The sequence below is a fragment of the Triticum aestivum genome, chromosome 6A, assembly GCF_018294505.1.
Source record: "Triticum aestivum cultivar Chinese Spring chromosome 6A, IWGSC CS RefSeq v2.1, whole genome shotgun sequence".
NCBI classification, from domain to species: domain Eukaryota; kingdom Viridiplantae; phylum Streptophyta; class Magnoliopsida; order Poales; family Poaceae; genus Triticum; species Triticum aestivum.
Window position 1 is genome coordinate 362,998,222 of NC_057809.1, and position 11,885 is coordinate 363,010,106.

Here is an 11,885-nt window from a genome sequence, read left to right on the forward strand (position 1 = left end):
GGTTTTAGTTGTACGGAGCGCTCATCTGAGTGTGCCCTGAGAAAGAGATATGTGCAGCTCCTATCGGGATTTGTCGGCACATTCGGGCGGTGTTGCTGGTTTAGTTTTACCCTGTCGAAATGTCTTGTTGTACCGGGACACCGAGTCTGATCGGAGTGTCTCGGGTGGAGGTCTATTCCTTCGTTGACCGTGAGAGCTTGTCATGGGCTAAGTTGGGACACCCCTGCAGGGATTTGAACTTTCGAAAGCCGTGCCCGCGGTTATGGGCAGATGGGAATTTGTTAACGTCCGGTTGTAGAAAACCCGAAGTTGACCTTAATTAAAATACATCAACCGCGTGTGTAACCGTGATGGTCTCTTTCCGGCGGAGTCCGGGAAGTGAACACGGTGTTGGAGTTATGCTTGACGTAGGTAGTCCAGGATCACTTCTTGATCATACCTTTATCGACCGTGCTTTGCCTTCTCTTCTCGCTCTCATTTGCGTATGTTAGCCACCATATATGCTAGTCGCTTGCTGCAGCTCCACCTTATTATTCCATCCTTCCTATAAGCTTAAATAGTCTTGATCTCGCGGGTGCGAGATTGCTGAGTCCCTGTGGCTCACAGTTACTTCCAAAACCAGTTTGCAGGTGCCCATGTTACCGAGCAGGTGACGCAACCAAGCTCAAGGAGGAGCTCGATGAAGATCTTGCCCTTTGTGTGGTTTCGTTCTAGTTGATCAGTAGTGGAGCCCAGTTGGGGTCGATCGGGGACCTTTGTCGCATTTGGGGTTCTTCTTTTATTTTGGTTCCGTAGTCGGGCCCTGATTGTATTTGGTTGATGTAATGCTTTATTCATGTAATTGTGTGAAGTGGCGATTGTAAGCCAACTATGTATCCTTTTCCTTATTATATTACATGGGTTGTGTGAAGATTACCTCACTTGCGACATATGCCTTCAATGCGATTATGCCTCCAAGTCGTGCCTCGACACGTGGGAGATGTAGTCGCATCGAGGGTGTTACAATATTACATAAAATAGACATAGTTAGATTTGTGTTCAAGCAAGCTTCCATATGATTATGATTTGTAACCATCAACAAATTTTTTCAAGAGATGTCTTTAGACAAAGTATGAATTTAGACAATCAAATTACACCTTATATTATGGATCTGGGTGGGTTGGGGGGGTACAGTATAGCCGAGCAAATCAAACTAAGTGCCCCGTTCATGGTACATGCGTTGCACATTTCATAACCACCAAAAAAATCAGCTGTATGGCACACAGTCATCATATTTTAGCAAATATTGATATACTGGCCAAAGCACGATCCATAGATATTAACTTAATACTAAATGAGTGAATTATACTGAAAAGTTTAAGTCAAATATCTGATTAACGGTTAAATCATATCCAAAAAAATGCCAGCTCTATAAAAAATTCACATAAATTAACAAGTCAATAGAAAATTCAACATTGTTATCTTATTAACAGTTTAGCTTTATTTGTTACCTTGTTAATCAAAATACACAGTGGCACTGATAAGATAATTTTTGTAAGGGAAATTTTGATCGATCGAGTGATCTAGGGAATATAGCCATCTCCAAGAAATTCTTCGACCTTGATGCTCCTTTGAGTTTCTAAATCGCGTAGCTGTGGATCAATTTGTGAACTCCATAGGACTGAACAAAAGGCATACTTCATCTGGAAAATAAAAAATCAACTGTAATGAAGAACAACAATTGTAGTGGAAAAGCAATGGTAAAGAAAAAGGAAAGCTTGTAGCTCCCAGTTGATTGCAGTGTCTGTACCGAACAAATTAGAATGCAATAACACAACACGTTAATTTGAAGAACCTGTAGGAGTTCATAGTATCTGCACATCACCCAACAGGTCTGGCATCCACAATTTTCTATATATATACTCCCTCTGTTTTCTAACCAGTGAGAACAAAAATAGCCAAATTCTGGGATCCCATAAAGAAGCAAATAAAGAACACTTTTTCTCGTCTCTATATGATTGGATACACAAGACTAAAATGGTACATTATATCATACCATGCTAAACAATATTTCTCATTTATCCTTTTCATAGTTCAATCTTCAAAGAAATAGCCAATCAAAAGGTATTGAAAATGTCAAAAACGTTGGTTCAGCAAAATTTGTGAGAATATATGGTAGTAACAATCAAAATAAAAAGACAGAAAAATAACTAAGCACTAAATAAACAGTAAGCAACTAAGCATGGATGTGACTTACAAAGCCCAATGATGTGGCCTAAATTAAGTCAAAGAGCCTTTGCCAGCACATTACCTCTTCAAGCAAAAACATTTCCGAGTATCCGATGTGATGAAGAAAAATAGTTGCAACTGTCCAACTATACTTAAAATATGGAATCATGGCCGACTCAGTGACAACCTGTCAAGATAATTAATCAGTACACTCATGTGTGCTTTGAGACACGGTAGGGGAAGAGTGTTACTGAGTTAGCATGGATGTGATCAATAAGCAGCAACGCCAAGAAGGTCAAGTTGTATAGTAATTTAAAGTTCTGGGCAATCCTAATTTTAAAGATATACTACAAATAACTACAAGAAAACTATGGAAGCCACCCCACCCTTCAATCACCAACTATAAAACAGTCAAGCATTCCTTCAGTTCACATGATTTCAGATCAAGGTGAGGAAGTGGGGCCTGGTGAGAAGGACATGAACTGCCGGTTGCAGCGTCCCTGCATGCTGTCCATCAGGGGGTTGCAGCGTCCCCATTGATGCACCTTCCGGTCATTGTAGAAGCATCTATCCACATGGCATGTACTTCAGCAGCGCACTCTTAAGTGCAAGTATGGTTACCATGCGGCTATGCCCTCTAATCCTCTATTATTTGGATGGAGCATATGCGATACTTTGTCTCAAGTTTGGTTGCTAGAGTGATGTGAACCGAACCTCGATGGCGAGATCCGATCTGTTGTTGCAGCCCGACCTTTCACGACACTACACCTTCAGCGGCAGCAGTAGCCTCTCGCCCGCGCACGCGATATGCACGAAATAGAGAGTTTGAACCTTGCGGCCCAGCACGAGAAAATCAATCTCGACGATGATACTCACGCGCAAAAATAATTTCTACAAAGAAATCGCAACACAGAGGTTTTCTAAAGATCCCTCTAGAACTTATACAGGTGTCTACCCTTAAAAACACATTGTGTCTATTTTATCAAAATATAACCTGCCTTTTACATGGTGCACATACTTCACCTTATATACTAGACGAACAAACTCAACACGTCTATCTACCAATTTAAATAGTTTCTGTCTTTTACATCTCAGCAGGTACTAAACCGACTTAAACATATCTAAGATAAAAAGGTATCTATCTGGACCGGTGCGCCATCTTCAAATGTTTCAAGTTCTGCAGGTGGGCCCCATCCAACTTCTTTTAAGGAAAGGTGCATACGTACAAATATTCTTTGCCAAGGATCTTGTTCCTTGCGTGGCTGTAAAAGAAACAAATATCACCTCTTTATTTTCATGACCAATCCCAGCACATTAACACTTTCCATTTGATGTCCTAGTACGTTGCATCCATACATTAACTAGCTAAGTGTCCGTGCGTTGCCACGGATTAACAAATATATATATACAAAGAGAAAATTCATGTGACATGAGAGTCAAAGGTCATTTCTATGGGATGATATCTCATGGTCATGATCTAGTAGATACATACATCTCGTCATTGTCTTTCTTCCACACTCCATGTCTGAGCTACCACGCGACATTCGACTTCCTTCTCCCACCATGCATGCTTTTATCTCCTATTTCTCCTACCTTTACCTTACACGACAGTACCAAGTTTCTTGTCCAACTATCATAATCTTCTCCGGTAGGGCACCCCCTTAGATTATTACTGACTTGTACAATGGATCTCTCCCTCAATGGATCTCTCCCCGGTTCGCTGGGCGCGTTTCGGTGGGTGGGCGTGGGGGTGGGGGTAATTTGATGGAAATAAACCGGTTGAAAATAAACCGGTTGAAAATAAACGGATCCTGTCTCACTCTTCACTTTCTTTACAATAAACTTCAGAATAGCAATCTTGGCGAGTGATCTCGACGGGGTTCAATCGGCGTGGCGCACCGCTGATTCTTCCAGGAGTGGGTGCTGAGAGGAAGGATCCCAAACCTCCATTGTCAATCGGCCAGAGCTGCATCGTCCTTTGGATCAGAGCGTGGACGGGATCAAGACGGTAGGGTTTGAGGAATTTGTAGGACATGAGGGTTTATGGTTGGCAGCACGAGAACTCACCCATATCTTGGCAGACGGCAGGCCCGAGGTGCGGTCGTGTTCATGCTTCGGGAGCTGCCACATGCTGTCCTCGCCGCCATCAGCGACACCACCGCCATCGCCTGTTGCCACCACTTCAGCGCCACGAGCGTGGGACCGAGGGACGAAGGGAAGGGAAGGAAGTGAATTGACGTACCTATGTTTGGTATATATCACACGAGGAATCAAAACTGGATGCACGTGAAAGCATAGAGATGGGAGAGGAGGACAGAGGAAGGGAAGGGCAAGAGGAACCTGAGGATGTGCGATGAAGGAGCGATGCCAAAACATCACAAAGGGGGACCCGTAGCTCGTCACGTAGCGCGGCCGCCTCATTGCCGGCTGCCACCCCGCGCTACCGCCTCCGTGCGCAGGTTCCGTTCGTGGAGCGTGAGGAGCGCATGACCTGCCTTCACCGCGGCCTGGTCCTCCCCACTATCGTGAAGCTCGCCCGCATCGCCGCCCCAATTGCTCAGGATGACGGATGAAGATCCTGCAACAGCGACGTGGGTGAGGGATGCAGCCGACGATGGAGGGATGATTTTCGTGGCTAAACCCTCCCTATAAAAATAACTACTTAAAAAAGGCAAAGATCGATGCATTAGGAAAATTAGGATTTGGAATTGATTGTCATAAAACAAAATTTTATTAATTGATAACGTGCTATCGGTACATGCCCGTTTATAACGTGTCTAGTTAGGAAACTTTGGAAAAGTTAGGAAAGTTTTTATTGCGAGGGTAAAAAAATCAATGTGAGGAGATATGGTGGTGGGATATGAGACGAAAATAAACCGGACGAAAATAAACCAGACGAAATATAACCAAACGAAAATAAACCGTGGACGCAATCCTACCAACTGCTCCATTAGGAATAGAGATTCTCCATGGAAATTAGAGTCCCGAAGTCGTAATCTTTTGGCTTCATGCCAACCAAAATTACCAAGGAAATCACGTGCATGTAGAGGTTCCAGATGTACTTCTTTTCCTTTTCCTAGCTGAACAAGACCAATCTTTCTTGGCGTATGCGCATGCATACATGCAATGGCAACTAGTTCATTGCCAAAACTCGATCGTAAATATGATGGTACAAATACATCCCCAACAGTGACTAGCAAAGTCGCAGAAGCTTGATTCTGGTTGGCAGCTTGTACGTCGTCGTCGTTGGTCTGACTATAGACGAAACTGGTCGTATCATAGAGATTTTGCTGCACCAGTTGGGTAAAGGAAACTTTTTCCCGCGCTACAAAAACAGAGTAAAATAACCAGCATAACATGAACCAAGTTCTTCTCTTGAAATATAAATATAGGCTATTACTATGTTATGAAATTAATGGTCAAGTTTAATTTAAGAAGTGATACTAAAGTACATGAGCCTTCCTAAATTTAATGGTGGTGTAGTTTGATCAAAGATTGGATCCTAAGAAAAAGTCAATTCACAGTTATCCAACAAAAGCCTCATGTACAAGCCTCTATGATCATCCTAGCGATATATCATTACTGCATTTATGTACTTGATCACATAGCGTGTACTTCCTTAATCATTACTTATTTATCTGGTTGATCCCCCTTGAAATACAATTTATGTATGTTCTAAACTACAAAGCTTATAGGGAAATTCAGCATCCCTAATTGACTCGCATAGCATGTCTCTCACAGTTGTGTACACATCATACTGTAGAAGATACCTTTAATATATCTTGGTATGTGAAGTAGTGCACCAACCCAATTGATGAACAAAGAATAACATGAACCTGAATAGAAATAGGAGGCTGTCTGACGTGAACATACCATCAATTCGCTCCCAGCTGCACAAGCCATCCCTCCACATGGCCTCCACGAACATGCCTTACAGTTGTTTACTTACTTCTTGTGCCTTTCGTATATCTGAATTCAGATAGACGGATTAGGCTTGGGTTGTAGTGATATTAGCATACTGTCGATTTTGTCCAGGACGCACAAGGCATAGCTCCACGCACCACATGGCATGCTCGTTGCCTTGACGGCTGTTTGCTTGCTTTCTGTGTCTTACATATATTTCAGTTTAGATTAGACATGCCTTGACAGTTCATTGTAGGTATTATACATGCCTTCGGTCATAGTCCTCATCACCTCCTATCAATGTTTTGCTCGTGTTCTTTGCGGTATCCCCTGATCAGGCGAAAGTTACATATTAGTGCAAACAGAGATGACAGAAAAAGTGACCAATACAACATTTGTTGCTCCCTAGCCTCTCCATCATGCCACCTGCAGATAGAGCCGCTGCCAGTTTTCCATCTGCTTCCCCTCTCTACCATGCCACCACACTGCATGCAGAGAACTACCACATCTACAAGAATGAGAGAACTATATTCAAAGAAAAAACATGTGTTGCATCATCACGCAACAAGAACGCGCACACATCATGCACGCACGCAGCTCCCTGGCTTGCCCAACTGATGCACGCCCTGGCGTCTACTACCCTAGCTCCGACCCCAAATATATTGTCGTAGGGAGAAGGGTGCACACAGATAGAGATAGAGAAAGAGTGGGAGGAGGAAAGGGCCTACCTTGGCCGTCGTCGTCACTACCATCAAAGGGAAACAAAATGGTTGAGGCGGGTGGTTCATGGGGCACCGCGGCTCTGGCAAGTTCGGATGTGAACAGTGGATCGCAGACCGCCGACGGCGGTCAAATCGCAGAGATGAGACGGCGGATCTTGTGCGAACGGCAGTGGCGCTCCTCGCTTGCCGCAACACCGCCATATCCTGTCCACACACGATTGCCTCCACGCTGTCGACCCACGAATCGGGGGCCACGCCCTTGAGGCGCTCCTCGCCGGTCGCTACGCCCTGCCCTGGGGTTACGTGATCTCCTCAGCGCCGTCATCCGACTTTGGGGGGGCTCGACCAGGGCATGCCCACTAAGGTCGGCGGAGGCGGCAGATGGTGTGGAGGGGCCGAAGCGGAGGAGGTAGCGCGTTCGCGGTGCTCGTCGCCGCCGCCGCGACATACTCCGCCTCATCCCCAACATGGTTGTAGCACGTCCGCGGTGCTCCAAGGTCTGGAGAGCAGGCGACTACAGCCGCGGAAGCATGAGGATGGTCCGGGCCGGAGCGGAGGAGCAGTGGTAGGGGAGGAGGTGGGCAGGACACGAAGGAAAGGGGTGGGATGCGGGCGGGCGGGCGGCGGTGGCGGAGAAGGGGAGACGAGCTAGGGATCGAGTTGTGCGTGAGAGAGGTTCTCGCTCGAGGGCACTGTGCGTGCGTGCGGGTTGTGGCCGATTTTTTTCCGCTGATTTTTTTAGTAGATTTTCTCTGGATCGACTGGAGGTTTGGCACCTTGACTTCGTGAGTGGGAATCATTGTTTTTTTTGTTCGACGGCCATCGGGAGGTGGGAGTGAGGACGAAAAAAACCAATGGATGTGGGACGAAAATTAACCGTGGAGACTATCAACTGAGACATTAGGAGTAGAGATTGTGTTGTTTGCTTATTTTGATGGATCTACTAGCAAACATGCCCGTGCGTTGCAACGGGAGAAAAAAAATTCACCCCTCATACACACACTTGACGATACAGCAAATCCCTTGAAATCTTTCATGATGCCACGCAACAACAACATGCTAAGTGGTGTTGTGAAAAAACATAAATGTGTGATGATTTTTGAAGTGTACTCGAGCTGTTTAGAATTCATTATACAACACAAATATCTACCTAGTTGCCGGTATATGTTTATGCATTTGATGTTGTTTCTCGGTGATGCCCAAAAAATATTGCATTAGAATGAAAATAGCAAAGTACATTTTAGTATTCAATGATAGCATGTGCATAAGAGCATTATTTTTGTCATATATGTGTTTGCATATATAAAAATATATGTGCATTTGCAACCATAATTCAATTCAAGACTTAATTTGGTTGCAAACATACCGGATTGCTCCACAAAAAACAACCAATCTATAAGGGCATATGTAATAGGCATTTCTAAAATATCTCATCATATAAAGAAGGTATTATTTAAGTTTGCACCCTGAACATATTTCTAAAGTTTAATGATATTTATAAAAATTAATGATAAAGGAATATTTGGAATCTACACATTTTTCTGATGAATTATCATATATGACATGTTAGATTTGGAGTTAGGGTTTGAAAGATATGAAAATTTCAAAAAGTATTTGATCTTTTGGAAAAAAGGGAAAGGGTGGGGATCAAACACACAACCTCCAGCGTGGTAGGTGAAGGCACCAACCAGTGCGCTGTGTGCATGGTTATTTCATAAGAGGGGATCTCTTACTTTTGAGCTATGCCCGCCGCAGACGAAACAAAATAAAACAAACCAAACGTTTTTCTCACTTACCGGTGGCATTGGTGGGTAATAATTTACATCTTTAGGGGCAGTTTTAATGACGGACGACCAGAAGCACTATTTGCTTTATTATTAGGGAAAGATGAGTAGTATCGGAGGGTATGAACCATAGAGAAGTTGGAATAAAGTAGATATTACACCAATATGAATTTAGAATGAGTTCACAACAGTACCTAAGTAGTGATTTATTTTCTTATACTAATGGAGCCTACGAGTTTTCTGTTAAGTTTTGTGTTGTGAAGTTTTCAAGTTTTAGGTAAAGATTCGATGGACTATGGAATAAGGAGTGACAAGAGTCTAATCTTGGGGATGCCCAAGGCACCCCAAGGTAATATTCAAGGACAACCAAGAGCCTAAGCTTGGGGATGCCCCGGATGGCATCCCCTCTTTCGTCTTTGTTCATCGGTAACTTTACTTGGAGCTAGATTTTTATTCACCACATGATATGTGTTTTGCTTGGAGTGTCATTTTATTTTATTTCATTTTATTTGCTATTTGAATGATATCCCAAGATCTGAAATTCTTAAATGTTAGAAAGTCTTCACATAGTTGCATAATTATTCGACTACTCATTGATCTTCACTTATATCTTTCGGACTAGTTTGTCATTTGCTCTAGTGCTTCACTTATATATTTTTGGAGTACGGCTGTAGTTTTATTTTGTAGAAATTGTTGAACTCTCATGCTTCACTTATATCATTATGGTAATTTGCTTAAGTTATGAATTTAGTCCTAATATGATGGGCGTCCAAGAGAGATATAATAAAAACTTTCATATAAAGTGCATTGAATACTATGAGAAGTCTGATTCCTCCTTATGATTGTTTTGAGATGTGAAGATGGTGATATTAGAGTCATGCTACTGAGTAGTTGTGAATTTGAGAAATACTTGTGTTAAGGTTTGTGAGTCCCGTAGCATGCACGTATGATGAACCTTTATGTAACGAAGTTGGAGCATGAGATATTTTTTTAATTGTCTTCCTTATGAGTGGCGGTCGGGGACGAGCGATGGTCTTTCCTACCAATCTATCCCCCGAGGAGCATGCATGTACTACTTTGTTTCGATAGCTAATAGACTTTTGCAATAAGTATGTGAGTTATTTATGACTAATGTTGAGTCCATGGATTATACACACTCTCATCCTTCCACCATTGCTAGTCTCTCTAGTACCGCGCAACTTTCGACGGTACCATAAACCCACCATTTACCTTCCTCAAAACAGCCACCGAGATATATTGATGATTTTCCACTTCACTCTGAAGTTTTTGAACTTTTCAAATGTTTCAGACTTATGTTTCATCAAGCAGATATACCCATATCTGCTCAAATCATCTGTGAAGGTCAGAAAATAACGATACCCGCCGCGAGCCTCAACATTCATCGGACTGCATACATCAGTATGTATTATTTCCAATAAGTCAGTTGCTTGCTCCATTGTTTCGGAGAACGGAATTTTAGTCATCTTGCCCATGAGGCATGGTTCACAAGCATCAACTGATTCATAATCAAGTGATTCCAAAATCCCATCAGCATGGATTTTCTTCATGCGCTTTACACCAATATGACCTAAACGGCAGTGCCACAAATAAGTTGCACTATCATTATTAACTTTGCATCTTTTGGCTTCAATATTATGAAAATGTGTATCACCACGATCGAGATCCAACAAACCATTTTCATTGGGTGTATGACCATAGAAGGTTTTATTCATATAAACAGAACAACAATTATTCTCTAACTTACATGAATAACCGTATTGCAATAAACATGATCCAATCATATCTATGCTCAACGCAAACACCAAATAACATTTATTTAGGTTCAACACTAATCTCGAAAGTATAGGGAGTGTGCGATGATGATCATGTCAATCTTGGAACCACTTCCAACACACATCGTCACTTCACCCTTAACTAGTCTCTGTTTATTTTGCAACTCCCATTTCGAGTTACTACTCTTAGCAACTGAACCAGTATCAAATACCGAGGGGTTGCTATAAACACTAGTAAAGTACACATCAATAACATGTATATCAAACATAGCTTTGTTCACTTTGCCATCCTTCTTATCCACCAAATACTTGGGGCAGTTCCGCTTCCAGTGCCCAGTCCCTTTGCAGTAGAAGCACATAGTCTTAGGCTTAGGACCAGACTTGGGCTTCTTCACTTGAGCAGCAACTTGCTTGCCGTTCTCTTGAAGTTCCCTTTCTTTCCCTTTTCCCTTTTCTTGAAACTAGTGGTCTTGTTAATCATCAAACCTTGATGCTCTTTCTTGATTTCTACCTTCATCGATTTCATCATCATGAAAAGCTCGGGAATCGTTTTCATCATCCTTTGCATACTATAGTTCATCACGAAGTTCTACTAACTTGGTGATGGTGACTAGAGAATTCTGTCAATCACTATTTTATCTGGAAGATTAACTCCCACTTGATTCAAGCGATTGTAGTACCCAGACAATCTGAACACATGCTCACTGCTTGAGCTATTCTCCTCCATCTTTTAGCTATAGAACTTGTTGGAGACTTCATATCTCTCAACTCGGGTATTTGCTTGAAATATTAACTTCAACTCCTGGAACATCCATATGATCCATGACGTTCAAAACGTCTTTGAAGTCCCGATTCTAAGCTGTTAAGCATGGTGCACTAAACTACCAAGTAGTCATCATATTGAGCTAGCCAAACATTCATGACGTCTGCATCTGCTCCTGCAATAGGTCTGTCACCTAGCGGTGCATTAAGGACATAATTCTTCTGTGCAGCAATGAGGATAAACCTCAGATCACGGATCTAATCAGCATCATTGCTACTAACATCTTTCAACTTAGTTTTCTCTAGGAACATATCAAAAATAAAACAGGGGAGCTAAACGCGAGCTATTGATCTACAACATAGATATGCTAATACTACCAGGACTAAGTTCAAGATAAATTTAAGTTCAATTAATCATATTACTTAAGAACTCCCACTTAGAAAGACATCCCTCTAATCTTCTAAGTGATCACGTGATCCAAATCAACTAAACCATAACCGATCATCACGTGAAATGGAGTAGTTTTCAATGGTGAACATCACTATGTTGATCATATCTACTATATGATTCACACTCGACCTTTCAGTCTCAGTGTTCCGAGGCCATATCTGCATATGCTAGGCTCGTCAAGTTTAACCTGAGTATTCTGCGTGTGCAAAACTGGCTTGCACCCGTTGTAGATGGACGTAGAGCTTATCACACCCGATCATCA

At 42.4% G+C, this 11,885-nt stretch overlaps 1 protein-coding gene across 8 annotated transcripts; it reads right to left on the minus strand.

The window, feature by feature from the left end:
* Positions 1–3,623: 3,623 nt before the first annotated feature.
* LOC123127558 (uncharacterized) lies at positions 3,624–7,530 on the minus strand. Of its 8 annotated transcripts, XR_006462605.1 has the most exons (6): positions 6,840–7,530; positions 6,538–6,619; positions 6,082–6,441; positions 5,148–5,533; positions 4,276–4,786; positions 3,624–4,174 (listed from the first exon to the last, which is right to left on the minus strand). XR_006462605.1 is itself a non-coding variant. In XM_044547296.1 (3 exons), the coding sequence occupies exons 1-3, from the start codon at positions 6,134–6,136 to the stop codon at positions 4,766–4,768; spliced, it is 462 nt and encodes a 153-aa protein (XP_044403231.1). In that variant the 5' UTR covers positions 6,137–6,829; the 3' UTR covers positions 4,191–4,765. The 8 variants fall into 8 exon arrangements, 1 of the variants encoding a protein (XP_044403231.1); XR_006462604.1 differs by lacking the exon at positions 6,538–6,619; XR_006462601.1 differs by having other exon boundaries at positions 6,082–6,619.
* Positions 7,531–11,885: the final 4,355 nt, after the last annotated feature.